This window comes from Cryphonectria parasitica, assembly GCF_011745365.1.
Source record: "Cryphonectria parasitica EP155 unplaced genomic scaffold M406scaffold_8, whole genome shotgun sequence".
Lineage (NCBI taxonomy): Eukaryota > Fungi > Ascomycota > Sordariomycetes > Diaporthales > Cryphonectriaceae > Cryphonectria > Cryphonectria parasitica.
The window spans coordinates 1,776,980-1,799,158 of NW_024468916.1; the positions used below are offsets into that span (position 1 = coordinate 1,776,980).

Genomic DNA, 22,179 nt, shown 5'->3' on the forward strand with positions numbered 1-22,179 from the left:
GGTGGAGTCTCAAATTCCAGGAGCCTGGATAGCAGTATGAGATGTGTTATTATCACAAGACATTTCTTCGATCCAAGCTGAGATCGAGCAACAGACGAGACGACTTCGTCACATTCGCAGGACTCGTTTAGCAATCCACTGCATGAGCAAACGGGGCAGACATGGGCAGTAATGATCTCCCGACACGACTCGAGGAATGAGTTCTCACTCCCCAGTCCGACGTCCCGCAGGCTGCAGCACATTCGTCAACCATATGCACTACTACCCTAACGCGTAATTACCCAAGGCTTTGTCTCCACTAGGGAAAATAAATTGCCCTCCGCGGAGGAACACAACCCAACATTGCCTAAATCAGTGAGCATCTGGATGATGGGAAGTATTGCATGTTACAAAATTCTAACGGACCGGTCTGAGTGCTTGCCACATTCTACTGAATAGCGGTAAAACTAGCTGCACATCAGATTTTCTATGAGGCTTTCACGAGAAGATCTTGACCAAAGCTTATATTCCTTAGTATGTGAGGCGTCCTATAGAGGATTACGGCTTCCCGCCCATCCGGATGATCTGCACTCACTTCTCATCTTTGGTTCGTCGAGGTGAACAGCATCTTGCAGCGGCATAGTGGTCCCGGTTTCCGCACTACGTGCATATGCATCCGCCCCCAACTCTCAACGAAACGAAAGTCTTCAGCTCCCGCCTTCCCCCCCCCCCCCCACCCATTCGCCCCCCAGACAACGAGACCAGTTCTCCTTTTACAATTAGCCCTGCTGCTTAAAGCGGATTGACTACGTCTAGCAGTTGCGGTCCTGACGGGACGGGAGATTTCAAACACTATTAGGCGGGGGGCGCAGCTCGGAAGTCCTGGAAGCCGGGAGAGTTCCGAGCAAATAAATGGCTCGCTTAATAGCGTTGATAATAGTCAGTAAAGGCTACATGATACGTCTGGGGGCTTCTTTACAATTCAGGAACCTTTTCAGCGCCGGAAAGTTCCAGAGTCAACTCCGAACAAGGGTTGAGCAAGTTGTTTCGATGATGCTCAGGTGATGGATAAGGTTAGCAACAGTTGCAAATGCACTTTTGACATTTTCAGCTATCGATCTCAGATCCAAGGCCGATAATAAGCTTGTTCACAGACACACACTCATGAGGCAACATATTTAAGGTGTTTGACCGGTCTGCAGGTTGCAAACTAAAGGCCACTTGCGTTGCCAAGCTTTCCATAGACAAATTTTCACAACCTGTGACGATGGATCTTTTGTGACAGCACAAACGTTCATATTTTCTCTCCAGGCACAATCACGGTCTGCAACAGCTGAGGTGCTTTTTGGATAAATCGGGTACCGAAACTCCATCGAGACTAAACCTAGGAATCATCAGTGTTCCTTAGTGGCGGATAAAATGCCATCTCGATTGTTGTCCTAAAGGACAGCTGAGAATGTTTCTGTCTTGCCATCGATGTCAGCCAAGGCTCTAGGACAAAATGCAACCGTTCTCACTATTACTATAGAATGCTTAGCGACTGGCAAACATTGGGACGGAAGGCACTGGAACGGTGACTTGAAGCACAGACGTAAGTAATTTTAGATTGAAAGGGGCTCCGTATCAGGAATTGATCTTGTCGAAAAGTAACATTACCCTCAACCAGAAATCTCGCTACGTTGGTCTCTGTGCAACAATTGAAGGCAGACACGAGGCAGGGCTCCATTCCGTATTGCATGTTACATGCAGTTCCCTTATCTGGCTTTCCTGGTTTCAAGGTTGTTCGTATGAACGACTTCGCTGCCGTGTCACATCCCATCCATCCATCCACACACACACACGCGCGCAGGCGCGCCGCAAGATGACGATTTTCAACCCGCATGAGACTTCTGCTCCATGAGGCCAATGTCTGATATCTCGGATCATCTTTCGCACCTTTCGTATTACTCTAGCGGCCACCATCAAAATTTCAGGACAAGATTCGGGTAGGCTCGGGTAACCAACTGGTATGTGGCTGAACTGACTGCCAATCGCACAATAGGATACGGTCCGTAAGACCGAAGGGGGCAAGATGATGGTGACGATGGCAATAACAGCACATTTTTCTTCAAGCACCACTTTTTGAGGTTTTTTTTTTTTTTGTAGCTCAAGAGTGGCTACACGTGTTTCTACGAGAACCACTTTTCTGTCTTCCTTCTGCACAAGAGTGGCCCCAAAGTGTGATGGCTTCCGAGAACTTGCAACCTCACATTGGGCCTCAAAACAACGCAGAGGTACTTTTAACAAAAATAGAGGAGACCCGGAAACGCCTGTCATCCAAATGTTGGGAGCTGAAGGGATCTATCCTATGAGTGTGTCTCGTTCTTGATTTGGTCAGCCGTCCTCCTAAAGGACCGTTGTCGTTCTATTCATTGTGATGGCTGTTGGGACTATGACTAGGGCAACAACTGATGGTCTGCCCATGTCTGGTGACATGAAAAATTATTCAGCCCGGTGTTTGACCAGATTGACTCCGAGAAAATCGATGCCAAGAACACGAGAATCTGCAATACATCGGCCTGGTCATCATGAGATTGATCATCAGACATGCCATCCAATGTAGTTCTCAACAATGCCCCAGCCCATCAGATGCTACCCAAACTTCGATATCCGCTCCACCACGCCTGGAGCCTAAAGCAACTTTCCACAAATCTCGTGCCCAATGATAAGCCACCGCGTCAGAGGGTAATTCTACCGGTCGCGATATCCTGATTCAGTTGTTGTTGAGGGAGGGGACTCGTCGAACAGCAGAGTTCACTAGAGCATCATTGTGCATGAGCTGGCTCGAAGGAGAAGTGGAAGAGGAGCTGTCGTCTGGAGTAGGAACCCCGGCAGCGGGCCGCCTTCTTCTCCACCAGTTCCACTATCCTATCTATGTCTACAGGCCGAGATGCGACGTCGTATCTTGCTGAGGAATCCTATCACGGGCTGTTTTCGGTCGGAAGGCGGCAAGCTGACAGCTAGTTGGGTCCTGAGGCAAGGATGGCGAGGGAGGATGGCCCACAGATGGCTGGGCCGAAGTTTAAAAGAAAAGCAAGTATATTAGCCCACTTTTGAGTCAATAAGGATGCGGTGCAGCCGCACAAGTGGTACAAGGCTCTCGGAGGGCCATATTAATAGGACACCATGAGGGCCATGCACGTAACAAAGCGAGCCGGCTTTTTGGGAACCAGGGTATACTTACTTCTTCCGAGAGCTTATTTTCACCAAGACAATCAGGATATTTCTCCCCATACCTTCAAAATCCCTGACACATTCAATCATTAAACATATGAATTCGGAAAGAGAGAAAAAAACAGAAGGCCAGAAAAGGTAGTGCAACAAAAGTCTTTTGTTGCTTGTGAAAATGAAATAACGTCACATTCACCCTCCCACACCACTTCTCACTTGGCCTTCAGCTCAGACTAGTATACTTGTAAGCAAGGGTCTCTCGAAGGGGGAATGCGCCGCCAAGCGGCGAACTCGGATCGGCCAACGCCGCCTTTCAAAACGTCCAATGCAACCAGCTTAGCGACGGGTCGACTGCATATGACACTAGATTGACAGGCACAAGCGTAAATGTCTCCATAGAGTCGGTGCCCGCCACTGGCGTTGTACTGGACAATACTACCACCCCACCACGCACCCGCAGTCGACGGAACGGGAGGAGGATGCCCACATCCCCAACGTCCGAGTAACCTGTCACAATCAACAGAGAGGACAGACAAGACGAGCTACAGGCGGGTAGCTGCAATTTGTGGCTTCAGCAGCTGGGTCTAGAATTACCAGGGGAGCATCAACCGATTTGATTGCTTTTCCTCCTCTCATTTTCGTGGCAATATCATCGCCTCCGCTTGTACTTGCCCCGAGCAACGCCTCGTCCTCCTGGTGCTGCGATGAGTGTGGATGAGCTGGACAATGCAAGTAAGCGCCCGGACACCACCGCGTGGATCGAGTCCTACAGCCCTAAAGGTATTTACTATCAACTTGGCTAAAATATACTGTTGTATGAAGAGGCCACCGACGTCATGACTTCAAATTTCGGAAAATCTCGTGCAGGCGAGCCTCTAGCGAGAAGGATCTCCCAGCTCTCTGCCTGCCAGAGACAGTTGTTCGTGCAGAAATGCAACCTCACACCGCTCCCTTGAGATACTATGCTGGAGCAACAAGGCCACCTCGGCGCCCAACATACCGCGAGAGGCGGTTGATTTTCTCTTGAGATTTTCTCTCTTGACGAAGAACACGTCTAGACGAGTGAGGTTTTCGTGGAGAAACTCAAGCAACGGGAAGCCTGATAAGCCTCAAGCGCCGCTTCGTCATACAAGTAAGAGGGGAGTGCTCGAGGCTGAAGGGACATAGACTGGTTGACAATGCACATCACTAAGATCCTGTAACACAAGAAAAACCAGATTCGAGTGTATTCAACAAACACGAGGACCGGGGAGGCGTCTGGACCAGGCTCATGGTATGGCTGTGTCGATCCACTTCCCTCCTTGGGAACATAGCCTGCAGCTTTTGATGATGTCGGAAGGCAAAGTGTGGTCAGCTGCAGACTAATCTGCAGTCTGAACCTTGCCTTCCAGCATGATGACGATCCTTCCCTATCTTTCCAGTCCCTCCAGAGTCCGATGCGACATTGGGGCTTGGTAAACATGGAGCTGGGGGAGATTCAGCCTGCGTGGAGCCTCCTAGTGGTTGACGAGCGTCCAGAATCGATCAGGATTCGTACGGGCGGAGGCATCCAGCTGGTGAGGTCGACAGTGATGGCAGACGACCTTGGTGTGGTCCATTCCAGGCCTCGAGACAGGACCAGAGAAGCGGCCAAAAAGTATAAAGAGCGGTCTCTTCTCCCGTAATGAAGGTTTTACTCCTCCTTCTTCATCATCGACAACAAGAATCTTCGCAGCTACCTTTGCTACAGTCCATCTTCTCAATTCCGTAACTTGCAAAGTCTTCGGGTCATTTCCCTCCAAACTTCAATCAAAATGCAGTTCTCCATCATTGCCATCTCCTTCCTTGCCTCCCTCGCTATGGCCTCGCCTGCCAAGCGCGGCGGTGGTGGTGGCGGCTCTGGCTCTGGCTCTGGCTCTGGCTCTGGCTCTGGCTCCGGAGGCGGCTCCACGACCTACACCGCTTGCAGCTCCACTCTGTACAGCGAGGCTCAGTGCTGTGCCACCGACGTCCTCGGCGTTGCTGACCTGGACTGCGAGACTGGTAAGTACTCATCCCCTCCTACTCCTCATCCTCCTCCTCTCTCCTGCACCATTCCATCCGTTCAGGAGAGACCCAATGTGTGCTTTCTTTCGAATATGTCCTCGAGCCACAGAAGCTGACGGCCATCTGTTTTAATAGTTCCCGAGACCCCCACCAGCGCATCAAGCTTCGAGTCTATCTGCGCCACGTCCGGCAGAGATGCCAAGTGCTGCACGATTCCTCTCGTAAGTTCCCCTTGTCCTGAAGTGATGGCAATGGCGATAAAAGGTGCTGACGCCCGATGCAGCTCGGCCAGGCTCTCCTCTGCCAGGACCCAGTTGGTCTGTAAGGGGATTCCGAAGTCTGATAGCAGATCGACCGTGCCCAAGCCCAGGCTCGCAGGTGGCACTTGCAAAAGTTGAGGTTGAGATGCTTCGGAGTTGATTAGACACACGTAGCAAAGGTGAAGGGATTGGGCCCTTTGATGCGAACTGCCACTCCTTTTTTAATGTCTTTTTGTCTTCACATCAAAGTGTAATAATTTGGCCCATCCTTTCTTGCTCTTTTATTCATAGTTAGCTGGCGCCGTTATTAGCAATCCATTGAGCTCAATGCATGCGTGGCTTGACGTTGCAAATCTAGTGACATGCTCTCCCGACCCGGTGATGCTCAAATGATCAGCACTTTTCCGTGTTGACTTTGTATGTCTTCGGTTTGGCGTTGCATCCAGCGATTGGGGTACCATCGTCCTACCATGGTCCTTGCCATGCCGTAGGCTTTGATTTAGGTTGATGTCATGGCGGTGGGCACGGTAAAGATGGGGCGTCTCGGCGAAGGCAATGGACATGTAGAACCTGACTACAGCTCAATCATGCTTTGGCGGTGGCTCAGGATGCGTGAGAAGACTCAGAATAATGTTCCAGCAGAACCCGACGCACACCGAGACCAACTGCCGCTTCTCCACCGGCACGAGGACGAAATTGAGGACCATAACCCACGGCCAGATAGCCCAACTGGCGTAAATCAGGGTGAATATTTTCGATCTCCAGATTACCGCAATCTCCGCGAGGTGCTGCACACGGAAAAAATTGGTCCAGGTCAGGAAGATGGACAGGAAGCAGAACATGCCCACTGTCTGGTCCAGCACGAGCTTGGCAACGATGTTCCGCCAAATGACTCCCTGCCTCGACTGATTCAGCGACTCCAGAAGGTTGAATGAGGCTCCCTCCGTGCTTAGTCGGCTTTCTTCGTCGTCATGAGCCTTCTCCTTGGCTGAGACATTCAAGACGCTGTCGACGGGCCGGCGGCTAGGAAACAGGCGCTCTAGCAAGATGTGCCAGAAGAAACCCAGCTGGGCCTGAAAGAAACCGTAGAGAGCGAACTCGACAATACGCTGTCGATCGAATGGCGGTGGGGTCGGATCCTGTGAATGCCATCTTGCAACAAGCTGCGCGGTGATATTTGCAGCACCTTTGAGGAAGAAAGCCCTGACTGCGGTCGAAAGGAGTGGGCCCATGATCTGGCCTAACCTGGCGCCGCTATAACGACAGCGGGATAATCAATTGCTATGTCAAGATAGCCCAGGTCAGAGCATCTATTGTCGCAGTGATGTTGCACGCAAGATGCCTGTTGGAGAGGTGTTGAAGCCTGGATGGGAAGACGTCGTTGTAATTTGGCTGGTTTTGGGGACACGTTGCTGGCAATTCGATCTGCCTCACCTCATTTCAGAAACTCGGCATGACCGAGGTGAGTTGCGGAGGAGCAGGGTTAGGGTCTGGGTCAATGCATTGTAAAGACTGTCGTTTGAATGTGGAATTCCACGAAATTAAGTATCGTGTTTGTAGACTTGCGAAACAGATGAGTCGAATATGAGCCTCAAGTCTCTGGTAAGGCTGATATAAAGGGGCAAAAGAAGGCGCTTTCTGAGACAATCGTTACACTTGACCTTCCTCTTTGACTAACTACTATGGTACTTCCTAGTCGGTCGAGAACCTGCCGTGGTCGCAACTGCACCATAGTAGTTTTCTCTAAAAAAAATGATTATGTCAGCATTCTGACCCCTGTATCCCTGTTGTGGTAGGCACGATGGGATGGTAGGGTTTGCCCCCTGCAATAATCCCGACGTCATAGGCGTTTCCTGGTGCTCGTCCATATAGGACGCTCACTCCTCCCCTAGACTGGCCGCCGCCAACAAACATAAACTTGTTGACACTTACTCTACTCCTCTATACCGCCCTCGTCACGGCCGCTGTGTGAAACTGGGACTACGTCCCAATTCTTACATCATGGCCAGCATCATGGAGTGCCTAGGTGTATTCTGCTGGTGCCTTCCCTGCTTCGGCCCACTCGCAGAGGATGAGGACCGCGAGCCGTTGCTCCCACAGTACCTCGATGACACGGTGCTGCAGAGGGAGCTTCACCAGAAACTCCATACCTATCAGATGCTGCGTGCGCTCACACAGGGCTCCATGCCATCAAATGAGCAGGCCATCATCAATCTGAGGACTCTGCTAGCCTCAGATGTTCTCAACGTGGACAACGCCGAGCTCAGTGACTCGGGCAGAGCCCTCATACACTACACCAAGCTGTGGCTCAAGCAGTTTATGGATCTGTTACAACACAAGAACGGGAATGACCAGATCCAAGACTTCATTTGGTATTTGACCAAGGCACGCGTGTCTGTCGACATGGAGGATATTGTACATAGAACTTCCAAGGCGACTTCGAAGGCGCAGACAGCTGCTGGTCAGTGTTGAGATACATCTCGTGCATCTTGCAATCTGGATACTGACACATTCCATAGCCTATCAGAGCCTTCAGACAGTCGGCTCCCTCTTATTGACAAACTCGGATTTCCGCCTCTTTCTGGCCGATCTCAGTACTATTGGGAGGGAAGTCTTCCGGGACACGGCTTTCACTCTCTCTGAAGTATCTCAGCAGGCTGCCCACCGCCTGGAGCCTTCCAAGCAGCAGCAACAGGCCCTGAGAGAGCCAGGTACTGATGGAGAGACTGTCCCGAGCGCGGGTGAGCTCGGAGGAGACGTGACAGATGTCGCCAAAGTCGTGGTCGAGGGTGCTGCTGAAGTGGCCCAGGAGGCCGAGCACAGCTTCGTCGAAAAAATCACAGGAGACGAGAAGACGACCCTCCTCTACCGTCTCAAGGAGGCAGTGACAAAGCTCAGGAAGCGACAAGATTACTCTGAATCTGTGTCGACGATAGCGAAACTATTGCAGCGCTATGCTCTTGTGTATTCACATGTCGTTCAAGAGACGGCATCTGTAGCAGAGCGTGACATCGACACGAATTCGGAGATGGATAAGGCAGTCAAGAACTTTTGGGCGTTCGTCAAGTCCTTTGGGGATTCTGCCGAGTGGCAGGAGCTGGAGCGCAGATTCAACCAGGTGCTCGATCATGGCAAGATTGACCCTCAGTTTGACAAGCTGGTTCAGCAAGCCGGAAATGCCTTACAAGAGATGTTGACCGATCCTGGGTTTTTCGAACACGCGGAACAGAGGTTCCAGGACCTAAGGGCACAGTCAAGCCAGCTTGCTTCCGACTCGTCACTCCGCGACGACATTGACGGCCTGCTCGCTAAACTGCAGTCTACGATCAAGTCTGTCCTCCGCGACGTTGATATTTCTAAGCTGATGCAAACATCGACCTACATAGCCAAGATCCTATCTCCGGCACATCAGTATACAAACACCGAGCTGGTGACCGACGCCATGCACCATTTCATCCCGAAACTGATCGAGTCGATCCAGTACGTGCCAATACCAAGGGTCGAGGTCTCCACCCCCGAGGTCGACCTTCTTCTCGAAAACATCATTCTGGAGCCTGGCGTCACCATCAACAGCACGTCTTTCCTCCCGTACCGTCTCCGAGTTGAAACCCGCAACGATCTCGAAATCCGCAAAGCGCGAACGAGGACGACCTCCAGCCTTGAGTCCCTCGTTACTGTCAAGGTCGATGGCATGTCCATCCGTGCCCAAGAGATAGGCTACTGGATACGCGCACACTCGGGGTTGCTTCAGCTTGCTGATGAAGGCATTGCTTCATTCGAGCTAGACGAGAGGGGCATCGACGTCGAGATAGACATCGAGGTCGCAAAAGAACGGATGGAGAGCATTATTTCTCTCAAGGCCGTCCGCGTTCACATTCACAAGCTCGACTACACCTTGCGCAAGTCCAAATTCGCACTCGCCGCCACTTTATTCAAACCCATGATCATACCTATGGTTCGATCAGCTATCGAATCACAAATGTCCACCGCCATAGCTGATCTGGTCCACTTTGCGAATAGGGAGCTGCTGTACGCACGGGAGAGGCTGCGGGCCACGCGTATCGCCGATCCGGATGACCTCTGGACCTTTATCAAGGCTGTGTCGGCTCGCCTGGTACCAGAAGAGGATCCAGACCTCTACACACGAGTGGGCATCACCGCGCCCGGCAGCGGGGTGTTCAAAGGAGTCTACGCTCCCGGAAGCATTGTCAAGGTCTGGAATGAGGAAGCCATCCAGGCGATGCAGAGGATTCGGGAAGGAGAGGACGTCGGGTGGAGAAATGACATTTTTGATGTCGTAACGAGTCATCTGTGATCACGAACACGTTTGTTTAGGGAGCCCGTATACCTGTGCTGTGGCTGTTGGGGGTGGATTTCTTTTTTGTGGGCCTCACTGCATAATGAAGGCCAGATGATAGCATAGGGTTCAAGGGGAGGACAAAACATAGGCAGGTCATAATCAGTACCCTTTCACTCTCGAAGCATCGGATTGAGAAGGAGTCAAACAACAACCTTGGAATCAAGACTGGACCTCTTCTGTTCTCGGACTTCCCGAGTTTTGCCGCTTTAATGTCACGTTGTTTGCCGCTGCATGAGTGAGGTACGGCGCCAGTATAACAGATTCACAGAGACCACATTGGGAAAAGCCTCTCAACTCAAGCAGCTCATGCCGTCCACCCTCGTGCGATGCGAATGCGATAGTACCAGGGACTCCCTCGTATGGTTCGGCTCGGACCCACGTCCCTTCGTCCACTATCCGTCGCTCCATTTAGTCGACCTTCTAGAAGACTTCGGGCATGGTTGCTCGGCACCGCTCCGAGTGCCCACGATGTACATACTTGGATAGGAGATCTTTGCCCGACCCGGTACGGGCCCACACCTACTCCGTACGGATTACAGCCGACGACAGATCTCAGAATACCAGCTAGCCGGATTTCCGAAATGCGACCTCAGTCCTTGCGCAAGACCTGGCCCGCAAGACCGGAGCACCCTGGTGTTACCCTTTACATTGATTGTGACCAGAGCTCCTCCCACCCTCCATGAGAGCGTGTGTCTCAGGTCAGGCCCTCGATCTGCGTTGCTCCAAAAAGTTGGACGACAGACCGTTGCATCGAGCAACAAGTGTCATGCAATCCCTTGACCAGAAGAAGAACTTGACCGAGGTCCTCGCCATGCACTTGCCAACAGCCTCGGCAACAAATTGTTTTCATTCTTGGATGAATCCGGACCACCTCAGCCCTACATGGAAGGTTACCAAGGTAAGCGAAGGCAATAAACACGTACGCATATTCTTGGGTGCAAACGGACACTGGTACGAAATCTCCGGAACCTCAGATCATTGCCTGCGTTTCCTGCCATGTGCCACCTTGAGCTTCCGTGTAGGGTGCGTGTGGGCAAGCACACGTGGCATGCAGGGTGGATCAGCGCGCCGCTTGAGGGAGCTGTTGTCAACAGCTGAAGGGCAAGCAGAGACTTCCAAGACATAATTTGTGACAGACTATATGTCAATGACGAGCCTCGTTTTTTCTGGGGAGCCTTGAGACACCTTCCGAATACAGGAAACCTAGGGGTGTATTGCAGGGCATCGTGCATCCTAGGCCCGCTTTCGCAGCGCGCGTGGCTTTCGAGGGTGCATCGGGTTCCGATTCGGTTCAACCACCATCCACTCCACATGTTGCATGCACAAGTTGTCCCAAATAGGCAAATGTTTGTCAGTCATGGCGCCGACGATTCATCTTGCAGAGTGGGCTAAAAGAAAAGAAAAAGAGAAGAAGAAGAAGAAGGGAAAAAAAGAAGACAAAAGAGTCCCCTGGTACTGTATAAAATCCCCGCAGGATCCCTCCTATGTATTTCACATTTACCCTGACGGATTTTCCACCTCTCAACCCGACCTTTCCACCCGCCGCCCTTGTTGCATTCCCTCCCTCTCCGGCCCTTGATAATCCGTCTCCTCGACCAGACAACAGCCCTTCTTGCCAAGTCTTCCAAGGGCAGAGGAACGGAGAAAAGAAAAAGCATCATGGCCTTGTTGAACCTCGCTAGGACGCTGGCGCTCGTCAGCCTCGTCGCCAATGCTGCCCTGGCTGCCGTGACCCAGCGAGCCACCACCCAGCCGCTTCCACCCAGCGAGGATCCCTGGTACACTGCGCCCGACGGCTATGAGGACGCCGCACCTGGAGAGATCCTCCGCAACCGGACTGCCCCAGGAAATCTGGTGTCCGTTGTTGGATCCAACTGCTCCGCGGCATACAACCTCCTCTACCGCACGACGGCAAGCCAGGGCAATGTCACCTTCGCCGTGACCACCGTGCTGGTGCCCCAGAGCGATGTGGCGACCAACGCCGTCCTCTCCTACCAGATCCCCTACGACTCGGCCTGGATCGACGCCAGTCCCAGCTACGCCCTGTACGAGAGCGTCCCCTCGGACATCAAGATCGCCCTGGGCAAGGGCTACTTTGTCATCGTGCCAGACTACGAGGGACCCCTCGCGAGCTTCACCGCTGGCCACATGTCTGGGTACGCCACGCTGGACAACGTTCGTGCGGCCCTGAACGCTGCCGACCTGTACGATCTGCCTGACGACCCTTACTATGCGGTCTGGGGCTACTCGGGCGGCGCCCTGGCCTCCGAGTGGGCTGCGGAGCTGCAGCTGGACTATGCTCCTGAGCTGGACTTTGCCGGTGCCGCGCTGGGCGGGCTCACTCCTAATGTGACCAGCGTGCTCCTCCAAATCAACGCGAAAATCTCTGCTGGCCTTGCTCCGGTAAGAAGAAGAAGATAACGGCAGAAGAAGCCTTTCCTCTTCTCTTCTCTTTCTTTTTTTCCCTTCTCTTTCTCCCATGGCATATCTCAAAGTTGCCTGCTGACTCTGACAAACTCCCCTCAGCCCGCCATCCTTGGTCTCCTGAGCCAGTGGCCCGCAACCCAGGACTATGTCTTCTCCCAGTTCACCACCAACACCAAGGGCATCTACACCGAGGCCAACTTCATGGCGGCCGAGAACTACACCCTCTCGGACGACGAGTCGTCCTACGAGCTCCAGGACATCTTCCTCTACTTCCAGAACGGCGAGGAGGTCCTGACCGGCGCCGAGGTCTCGGCCGTCGTCGACCAGGACGGCGTCATGGGCCTCCACGGCGTGCCGCAGATGCCCGTCTTCGCGTACAAGGCCATCCAGGACCAGATCAGCCCCATCGCCGACACCGACGCCCTGATCGCACAGTACTGTGCCGCCGGCGCCAACATCCTGTACGAGCGCAACACCGTCGGCACCCACGGCAGCGAGGCGCTCTACGGCGACCCCGCTGCTACCGCCTGGCTGGATGCTGTGCTCACGGGCACGTACGCCGAGACGTATAGCACCACCGGGTGCACTATTGAGAACGTCACTGTCCAGACGTCCCGGTCTTTTGATAGTGACACGCGCAGGGCTCGGGGTTCGAGGTTGTTATTCGAATAGACCGCCGGGAAGACTTGTCTCTGTGAAAATGGCAGTGAACGTTGGAGGGGGGGTGTGAGAAGGGCAGGCACACACCACAAAAAAAAAAAAAAAAAAGTTTTCTTGTTCTTACATCTTCTCTGGACATATTTGAATGCACAAAAGAAGCGCATTTAGCATCATAGCATAACCTCACTTGAGCATTTCATGGCATATAAAAAAGGGAAACGTTATGGCAATTCCATCAATAAATAGAGACTACAAAACATCAAAAGTGTTCATGAGTATAGAACCGTCAGAAAGTCTGTGACAACGATCAAGATCATTTCTTTGCTGTCAGCGCTTTAGCTGTGGTGGAGTTTCTTGAGCAGTCGATCTCATTATTAAGACATGGATACATGGAATAGTTCTTTGTAAGATCAACCACTAGAAATCGGCCACATTTAGATATAGCTACCAGGCACCACAACATACAAAGTGTATTTTATAGATCTCTTCTTCCAAAGAGTGTAACTAATCTAAGCCTGTATTCTCAACTCCTTATAAGGTATGACGGTCACTGGAGCAATCAGACCATACGGCTGCCCTCCATACTTGGTAGAATACTCAGCCTCTTCCCAAGACTGCGTAACATTTACCTGGAGAAGCCTGTTCCTCAGCGTCGAGGGCGCCTCGATTCTGATAGAATTAGTCCCTCGGACCAAGTACGAGCCAATATCGACAAAAGCGTTCGTGACATCCACAGGTCCCGTCCACTGGTCATTCACAAACACTCTGACAGCATTCAGTACCGGTCCAAGGTTGAGAAAGGCCCCAGCAGTGACGTTGGTCGGAGTCCACGCAAATTGCGCCGTATATGTGCCGATGCCCGATGTGTTCTGCAGACCAGTGATGTTGTACCAGGGGATGAGCTCCTCCAGGGTAAGGTGGTGAAACGTGAACACAGACGAGTAATTCGTCCAGGGCTCAGGCCCTGGTTGCCAATCCTGCACGGTGAGGTTCCAGGGGCCAATGTCGAAAGGCGGAGACAAAGAGGAGGAAGAGGAGGAGGCGGTACTGCTGAATGTCAGATTCCGGCCGTCGCTGAGATTGATGGACTGCGAGGAGTTGCGGCTCGATTTGGCAATGAGATAGTCTCCATCGGAAGAGGAGTTAAAAAACTCGACATCCGATTGGATGACGTGGACAGCTGGAACCGTGACGTCTGCGAAGAAACCCTCAGGCGCAAAAGCGACGATGGTGCTTTGATTGGACTTGAGATCAAACCACAGGTTGAAGCGTCCACCCGTCGTGGTGTAATTTAGGATCGGGCTGATGGTGCCCTTCCACGCGTCGAGGGCATATGGGATTCCGCTTCCTCTGAGGGAGGCTTCGGTGGCATGGCTGGCGTTGAGATCGGAGTTATAGACCCAGTAGTAATCAACTACATTTTCAGCATCCCACCTGTGCGTGTATAGAATGGGACATGGAGACAAATTCTCCGCGGCAGGCGAGATATCAAGTTCTTTGAGGGCCCCGACGACGTCGGCCTCCGAGCTGAGGTTCTTCACGGTTGAGTATGTAAGTAACTTCTGCACATCTTGCTTGATTTGCAGATCGGCTGCAGCCGAGTAGTAGGGGCTGGTCTCTGGCACACCGCCCACGAAAAGGATCGCAAAGCCCTGCTCGGCGTATTCGAGAAGTCGTGTCACAGCACCGGTGGTGATATTCGTGGAGTTGTCGACGATAAATGCCGAAAATGCTGGACCATCCTCTGCCAATGTTCCGTTTGTGATAATAGCGTTGTCCTGGCCAATTTTTCTGATGATTAGTGATTCCGTTACTCTCGATACTTGGATGATATCATAGCGACGGCCACACTTACTCTCGTGAGCAACGAAGGGCTGACGGATACATATGAATATCCGGCATCCTGTAGTGATCGATCGCCAAAGATATTTTCACCCATTCCGTAATGCTTGATGTCGACGGAGAGGTACTTGTGCCTGTATATCCCAACATCGACCCGGGGCACTCCAGTCTGCAAAATCAACTGTGTCCTCGCGATCCAGTCCGCCATCTCCCGCACATACGCCCAGCTGGGCTGTCTCGGCCCCCACATCTCGCTGTACGTCCACTCAAATGTAGTGAGGCCGGGCCACTCGACCTCAGGCCGGTACCCAGAGTACGGGAATCCGTGCGTAACGATCCTGTTGACCCCGCCAGCATAATTGATGGCGCAGTCGTTGAGAATCAGCGGCCACGTTGCCGCGTACGCGAAGTACCGGTGGGCCCCCAGCTCAGAGCTGAAGATCTGCTTCTGGCCCATCATCGCACCTCCGCCCATGGCCCTGAAGGCGTCGATCACGCCATCGAAGTAGTTGGACTCGGTCTCGGGAGCGTCGATGTGTGCAGCGGCGCTGACCATGTCCCACGGCGGTGCGAGGATGGGTGCTGTTGCGTATGGCTGGAGGCTGCCCTGTAGGCCCCATTTTGAGGACCAGATGGACAGACCTTCCAGGTGGTATGTCTCGTACAGCTCCTGGAGGGCCTGATAGAAGTCATTCCGAACCTTCCAGTCAATAGCCGTGCCGTTCACGCGCCCGCTATCGAAGGAGAAGTAGAAGTACGCGTCCGCCAGCGTGCTGGGAGGTAAGTCCGTTGTACCAAACAGGATAGGCAGGAATGGGACGAGGTCATAACCTCGAGATTGATTGAAGAAGTTGAGGAAGCCGTCTGTCCAGAACAGGGTGGCTGTGAACTCGGCTGAGTCCTCCCATGCGTACAAGCCCAACTGTTGGATCAGGTCACCATTCGCGCCGTTCATGACATACTCCTCCGTAAAGCCAGTCCAGAGGTCCGTCCCAGCTTGGCTGAAGTGGTCGACTACGTAGGCGAACCAAGAAGCTGGGTTGTCGGGATTCGTGGCGTTGTTGAAGGCGCCTTGGGCAGCAAGATATCCTGTTCGCCTCTGATAGAATGTGAAGAGGACGTATTCATCACCGCCATCAGTGGGCGCAGTCCACGTTATGCTTCCATTTTGTACCAGTGAGGTCACGTCCTGGATGCTATCGAAATCCAGTCCCGTAACTCTAGGATCTTGGGAGGGCACTGTTTCAGGTACATATCGATTAGTTGATCACCTCGTGTCATTCAATTGGCCCAACGCAAGCGAGAACAGGCTGTACAGTCCGCCCAACGATTAGTGTAGCTCATCACCCACCTGTACTTTTCCTGGCGACGACAGCGGCGACAAACTTGTTTGTATAATTCTGAAAGGGCGGGTAGAAATCTGGGGCATTCGCATATCCCGCAAAGGTATGTCCAGGGGGAGGCAGGGCGCCGCTGAATGTCGAGCCAGAAGAGATGCTCACGTTGCCGTAGGCCAGCTCCGTGTTCATGCCTTCCGAGTCGGGGTCCAAGATGGGGATGGACGCGCCCTGTGTCGGTCCCAGGGCGAAATCGACAGTCATGTTGAGGTCCTCGGCTGCCCGGAGCATGGTCTCGAAGCGTCTGGTCCAGTTGAGTCCTCCGTAGCCATATTCGGCCGGGTCGACTACCGCCAGCTCGATGCCGTAGTTCTCTAGGCAGATCACCTCTACACTACCCCATCCCGAATCGTGGATGGTCTTGAGGTCCGCGTAGAGAACGTCATCGTCGACATCGGCATCCGGTACCCAATATCGGAACGTTGGCCGGGCGAGGCCGGTTGGATTCACAAACTCGCTTGGTACGTCGTATTGGATCCATGGGGCCGGTCGCTGGCCGAAGCCCTGAGGCTTGGGTGAGGCTGCTGTTGCTATGCTCGCCAACACAAGCACTTGCATGAGAGCCGCCGTGGCCGAAGTGAATCCAGTGAGAGCCATCCTGGGTGTGACGGCTGCCATGCTGAAGCCGACGTCTTGCACATCCAAGCAAGGTGGGAGCTGGAAACCTGGACCACCAGGGCGGAGACGGCGGTCAAGCTCCTATTTGATCATCTTCCGAGGGCCGCCTCAGATGCTCATCGTTAAGATAAGATACTGCCCCTGCTGCCGCCTTTTGCATGGTGTCAACTCGTATCTGTGTTGATCTGCGTGGTTATTGTGACTGTAGTGGGTAAAGTGTATGCGGGGTGGACATGTAATCATAGGAGGAATGGCATCATTCCGTGCGCCGAAGTGGACCTCATCAGCGTATGTAGGAATAGTTGTATCCTCAATGCGATGATTACTTTGTGTCGAGGTCAGTAAGAGAGTAATTTCCGATAATCACTGGTTGATCACATCATTGGGGCCTCTCCATAGTAACCACATAATTGATCTCGCCTTTTAATTGTTAGTCTACAGAACGTTGTTGGTGAGTGGTCAACGCAAAATGCTCCTCTTTTTGAGAGTAGAGGTCTTCAGTGAGACAGACTTCAAATGAGCAAGTAAACTGAATAGCAATTAAAGGGTTGAACCCACAAATGGTCCAGGAGGGGAAGAAGAGAAGAACAGACTGTTTCAGCACTGATGATGTTGAAGACACAGAGTCATGTCTAGGGCAAGCTGACCCTGAAGAAGAGGAAGATACTGGTCAGCACTGCTAACCCTGGTGGTTTGCTCTTTCCCAACTGTGCCCTACCCGAGTACTCCAAGCGCTTGCCGTTAAACATTAACGCCTAACCCTGGTCCCGCAGTCCACTGCATCGCGGGCCCAGAGGGCTGAAGCTGTGGACAAGGACGGCATCCAACCCCAGTTCCGAGCGGCATGTCAAGCCCGAGACCCGTCCTGATCTGTCTGCTTTCTGTATTCTGACGTGCTCACATTGCGGGGAAACACATGCCGTCAGGTCATTTGTGTCTCCTTTTTTCTCATTATCATCATTCCATATACCCAGAATATTGAGAATGACGAGATTGTGAATTGGGGTTCTCTTTTGAAAAAGGAATTTGGTCCATAAGCAGGGCATGGCCCAACCAGCATCTCATGACTGGGGCCTAGGGCGTAAGTACCATTTCCCCCGTTCAATATTCATCTTGGTCTCACTGACAACTGACCCACCACGTGCAGGTCTCCCGCCCGAGCTGCGGCTCAGGATCTGGGAGGCGACATGGCCCGCCACGCGTCTCATCGAGGTGCATCTGCCCCCTGGCGGCGGCGGCAAGATGCCTCGACGGATCACACCGAGTCGGCAGGTTGGTGATGAGAAGATTACGGTGTGGAACTCGACATTGCGACGGCTCGAGGACGTTGTGTGCCGGCCGTACACCCATCCAGTCGCCCTCGATGTATGCCGGGAAGCTCGAAACCACACGCTCCAGGCGTACGCGCGCCTGCAGCACCGCCAGGAGCCCCATTGCGTCTTCTACTTCCACCCGGCCCACGATGTACTGTGGCTGCACCGCGACCTGTCGCAATTCGACACGGCAGCTCTGGGCCGGGTGCAACGCGTGCTGTTCAAGGACGTCGAGCGGGCCGACGACAGCGACGCAGACAAGAAGCAGCGGCGGCGGGAGCTTCTAGAGATGGTCGAGTCGATGGGTAGCGTGCGCGAGGTCATGGTGCTGGCCCACTGGACGAGCATCGCAGATATCGACGGGGCCACGAGCATAGAGAATCTTTACGACTGGATGCAATACTTCATGTCGATCCTGGACGAGAACTGGGAGATTATGGACGGCCATTCCTGGGTCCTGCAGTTTCTGAGCACGTGGTCCGAACTGGGCGTCTGTTTTGAGAGCGGTGATGCGAAGATCTGGGGCGATGCCAGAGAAGGGCCGCTGTATTCATGCCCGAGTCACGACGTTGTGTACAGGAAGCGACTGGTCGAGAGGTTTCCCAAGCAATTCGAGCACATCAGCAGGATGGCGTAGTATATATGTAACATAAAGCAGGCCAAGGGGTCTGGGGGGAGTGCTGACAGCATCAAAACCAGATTCCAATGGCAGTAATAATAGTACTTTGGCATTACGGGGCAATAATCAGCACCTAGGCGCTATAATTATAGTAGGTCACTATCGTGAGCTGTGCTGCTGCTGCAGCGGAAGGGGCCAGGTGGGGCGCCCCCTGCCGTGTTCATGCGCTGTAACAGAGCCCCTGGAGCAGAGGGTGAGGGTGGCTACTGCACTTAGTTTTAGTTTACGATAGGGCATCTCAAGAGACGAGAAACCTCCCCTTGATGCAGGTCACTTTTTATCGTTCATGGAACCGACCCCGGCTCAGCTTACTCACTTTAACCCACTTACTCTACTCCAAAGACTCAATTCTTCAATATGGCTTCATCATCCGCTGCGGAGGAATTCTGGCTACCACAGCGACGGCCAGCTCTGGCAGACGCTGACGCGTCGTCGTATTTCAACCTGGGCACATACTCTCGCACAGTAACCACCAAGAACAGCGAGGCGCTGACGTGGTTCAACCGCGGGCTGATTTGGAGCTATGCTTTCAACCACCAAGAGGCCGTGGCATGTTTCGAGCAGGCCATCGCCCTGGACCCGACATTTCCTATGGCCCACTGGGGCATCGCATATGCTCTGGGGCCCAACTACAACAAGCCCTGGGGCTCCTTTGACGAGGACGAGCTGGGTCCGATCATCGCGCGGGGTTACCAGGCCGCAAGCAAGGCTGCCCAGTACGCGAAGACAGCGGCAGCAACGCCGATGGAGACAGCCCTCATCGAGGCCCTCCGGCACCGATATCCTCTCGACGGGTTGCCACCAACCTCCAGCAACTCATCGCCACAACCCTGGGATGCCTGGAACCACGAGTATGCCCGCCAGATGCGTATCGTGTATAAGGAGTGGCGCGACGATTTGGACGTGGTCGCCCTCTTCGTCGACGCCCTGATGAACCTGACGCCGTGGCAGCTGTGGGACAATAAGGGGAGGAACCCTGAGCAGGGAAGCAGCGCACTGGAGGCAAAATCAACTCTTGAGAATGCCCTGGCGATGCCAAGAGGCACCCAGCACCCGGGCCTGCTGCACCTCTGGATACACCTCATGGAATTGAGCTCCAATCCCGAGGAGGCCCTCGATGCGGCCAACCACCTGCGCACACTCGTCCCCGACGCCGGTCATTTGGCCCACATGCCCTCCCACATCGATGTGTTGTGCGGGCGCTACCAGCAGGCCATCGATGCCAACTCGGCCGCCATACTTGCTGATGAGAAATATGTGGCGGAGGTGGGCACCCTGAACTTTTACACGTTGTACCGCTGCCACAACTATCACTTCCGCATCTATGCCGCCATGCTCTGTGGGCAGTCCCAGGTCGCCATCAACACCGCCCGAGAGCTCGAGTCTACCATATCTACCGACCTGCTCCGCGTCGAGTCGCCTCCCATGGCCGACTGGCTTGAGGGCTTCCTGTCGACAAGCGCCCACGCCTATGTTCGATTCGGCTGTTGGGAGACCATCCTCGAGCTCCCTTTTCCCGAGGATAAAAAGCTTTTTTGCAACACGACAGCAACTCTACACTATGCCAGGGGCTTGGCGTATGCCGCCCTTGGCCGGGTCGACGAAGCCAGAGAGGAGCAATACAAGTTCCACGATGCCGAGAAGCGGGTACCCAGATCGCGCACCATCTTCAATAACACGTGCAGGGACATACTCAAAGTTGCCAGTTTCATGCTAGGGGGGGAAATCCAGTACCGCCGTGGTAACACCGCCGAGGCATACAAGTTTTTGTGGCTCAGCATAGATCATTACGACTCCTTGCCCTATGATGAGCCGTGGGGTTTCATGCAGCCCGTGCGACACGCGCTCGGGGCGCTGCTGCTGGAGCAGGGCTTGGCTGAGCAGGCGATGGCCGAGTATAAGGCTGACCTGGGGCTCGATCTGGCGGTCCCGAGGTCGCGTTGGCACCCGAACAACGTGTGGGCTCTGGAGGGATATCACGAGTGCCTGGTGCGGACGGGCCGGACAGAGGAAGCAAGATATCTCTCTGTGAAGTTGGAGAAGGCGCTGGCATTGGCCGATGTGCCCATCAGGTCTTCATGCTTCTGCCGGCTGACGGCTTACGATCATCGATCACCTACGCCGGAAAGCGGGGAGGAGCTTATAGTTTGAGTTATTTTGTTCTGAAGAAAAATAATTTATATCCCAAAAGCCGAGCAAAGGAAGATAGAACCCTTCCAATCCCGGAGAAGAGAAGAGAGTGAGAGAGAAAGGAAGAAAGAAAAAAAGAACAACAGTGCTATATGCCCCTTTGGTGTGTGTTGCCTCATCATGAGCAGTCTCCATTCTACCAATCCCTTTTGCCTTGCCCCTTAGTCCTATCCCAACCTCGTCCTCCACACATCCACGCTCCCCCTCCGCTCCTCCGGCCTCCAGAGGTCTTCCTCCACCCTCACCAACCTCTCCTCCACCGCCCTCGTGCCAGCGGCCGTCCTACCCGTCGAAACAAGCGGCTCCACCCAGTCCGCCGCGTCCTCGTCCCAGTCCTGCGCGTCCCAGTCCTCTCCTGCCTCCCCGTCCTCGCAGGTCTCGCAGTCGTCAAAGTCGAGGTACACCTCCGCATCGACGTCGAACCGGGGTGCCTTGACAAACTCGGACCAGCGGATGAGGGTGACTTCGTATCTGGTTCCGTCTGGGCCGATGGTGGTGCGGGTTACTTTGGTTGGGACGGGGTGGGAGGTGCCGAATAGGGAGGCGAAGAGCATTTTGAATATGTGTGTGTGTGTGTGTGTGTGTGTGTGTGTGTGTGGCTCTTGAGTCTTTTTTTGTTTATCTAGGGGGGGGGGTGGGGGGTATTGGTCGAGTGTTTTTTGAAGGTTTTTCTTCTTCTTTCTTCTTATGAGTGTATTGATTGATGCCCAAATGAGGTCTGGTAGATGTTTGGTTGTGGTGGTGGTGATGATAGTAGTAGTGGGTGGTAGCCGATGGTATTCAACCAACGATGAGTATGAAAATCACAACACCAAGCACAAATGAGGGGATTCACGCTCTTAAAATAGACCTTCTAAACATCCCTCAATTACAAACAATCGTATACTATTCAGGCTTCAACGACATTTCTTTGCCCCTTCCTCGGCACTGCAATCGTCCAAGCCACCACGAACTTCCGGATCCTACCGGACGTGTCCGCGCGCCCACGTCAACGATGATTCCCTCCCGAATGACGCGCGAATGAAAAAGGGGGAGGCGAGCAAGCACTACGAGAAAGAAAAGAAAAACAACCAGGTCTACCTTACGAGGGCTTCCGTCTTTTCGGGCCTCGCTAGCCACGTAGTGGCCTGGTTTGGTGACCGCTTGCTTCCTTCTCCTTCGCCCGGGAGGGTCGCCACCGGGCCGGACTTGTGGCCTCGCGGTCTCCTTGCCTGGCCCA

The 22,179-nt window shown here is 53.5% G+C and overlaps 7 protein-coding genes across 7 annotated transcripts; 5 read left to right on the top strand and 2 right to left on the bottom strand.

Moving 5' to 3' along the window:
• Positions 1-4,877: 4,877 nt before the first annotated feature.
• Positions 4,878-5,827, top strand: Cryparin. Its single transcript, XM_040915094.1, has 3 exons — positions 4,878-5,211; positions 5,350-5,435; positions 5,498-5,825. The coding sequence occupies exons 1-3, from the start codon at positions 4,983-4,985 to the stop codon at positions 5,537-5,539; spliced, it is 357 nt and encodes a 118-aa protein (XP_040773037.1). The 5' UTR covers positions 4,878-4,982; the 3' UTR covers positions 5,540-5,825.
• Positions 5,828-6,055: 228 nt separating this feature from the next.
• On the bottom strand, positions 6,056-6,706 carry M406DRAFT_49654 (uncharacterized protein; the record flags this gene model as incomplete). Its single annotated transcript, XM_040924396.1, has 2 exons — positions 6,056-6,379; positions 6,470-6,706. The coding sequence occupies 2 exons, from the start codon at positions 6,704-6,706 to the stop codon at positions 6,056-6,058; spliced, it is 561 nt and encodes a 186-aa protein (XP_040772617.1).
• A 769-nt stretch (positions 6,707-7,475) lies between these two features.
• Positions 7,476-9,952, top strand: M406DRAFT_347946 (uncharacterized protein; the record flags this gene model as incomplete). The annotated part of the gene is made up of 3 exons (XM_040922344.1): positions 7,476-7,500; positions 7,543-7,935; positions 7,994-9,952. 3 exons carry the CDS (start codon positions 7,476-7,478, stop codon positions 9,787-9,789), a joined length of 2,214 nt encoding a protein of 737 aa, XP_040772618.1. The 3' UTR covers positions 9,790-9,952.
• A 1,541-nt stretch (positions 9,953-11,493) lies between these two features.
• M406DRAFT_64820 (uncharacterized protein) lies at positions 11,494-12,933 on the top strand (the record flags this gene model as incomplete). The annotated part of the gene is made up of 3 exons (XM_040924896.1): positions 11,494-11,538; positions 11,587-12,237; positions 12,361-12,933. The coding sequence occupies 3 exons, from the start codon at positions 11,494-11,496 to the stop codon at positions 12,931-12,933; spliced, it is 1,269 nt and encodes a 422-aa protein (XP_040772619.1).
• Positions 12,934-13,430: 497 nt separating this feature from the next.
• On the bottom strand, positions 13,431-16,757 carry M406DRAFT_333702 (uncharacterized protein; the record flags this gene model as incomplete). The annotated part of the gene is made up of 3 exons (XM_040920863.1): positions 13,431-14,699; positions 14,777-16,002; positions 16,115-16,757. The coding sequence occupies 3 exons, from the start codon at positions 16,755-16,757 to the stop codon at positions 13,431-13,433; spliced, it is 3,138 nt and encodes a 1,045-aa protein (XP_040772620.1).
• A 1,065-nt stretch (positions 16,758-17,822) lies between these two features.
• On the top strand, positions 17,823-18,728 carry M406DRAFT_74593 (uncharacterized protein; the record flags this gene model as incomplete). The annotated part of the gene is made up of 2 exons (XM_040925748.1): positions 17,823-17,859; positions 17,926-18,728. The coding sequence occupies 2 exons, from the start codon at positions 17,823-17,825 to the stop codon at positions 18,726-18,728; spliced, it is 840 nt and encodes a 279-aa protein (XP_040772621.1).
• A 204-nt stretch (positions 18,729-18,932) lies between these two features.
• On the top strand, positions 18,933-21,664 carry M406DRAFT_342402 (TPR domain protein; the record flags this gene model as incomplete). The annotated part of the gene is made up of 3 exons (XM_040921772.1): positions 18,933-18,963; positions 19,180-20,867; positions 21,653-21,664. The coding sequence occupies 3 exons, from the start codon at positions 18,933-18,935 to the stop codon at positions 21,662-21,664; spliced, it is 1,731 nt and encodes a 576-aa protein (XP_040772622.1).
• Between the last annotated feature and the right edge of the window lie 515 nt (positions 21,665-22,179).

Bases quoted from the DNA above. Each gene is read 5' to 3' on its own strand.
- Cryparin (XM_040915094.1), top strand. From the start codon at position 4,983: ATGCAGTTCTCCATCATTGCCATCTCCTTCCTTGCCTCCCTCGCTATG. The intron at 5,212-5,349 runs GTAAGTACTCAT...CTGTTTTAATAG, and splicing joins TGACCTGGACTGCGAGACTG to TTCCCGAGACCCCCACCAGC. The intron at 5,436-5,497 runs GTAAGTTCCCCT...CGCCCGATGCAG, and splicing joins AGTGCTGCACGATTCCTCTC to CTCGGCCAGGCTCTCCTCTG.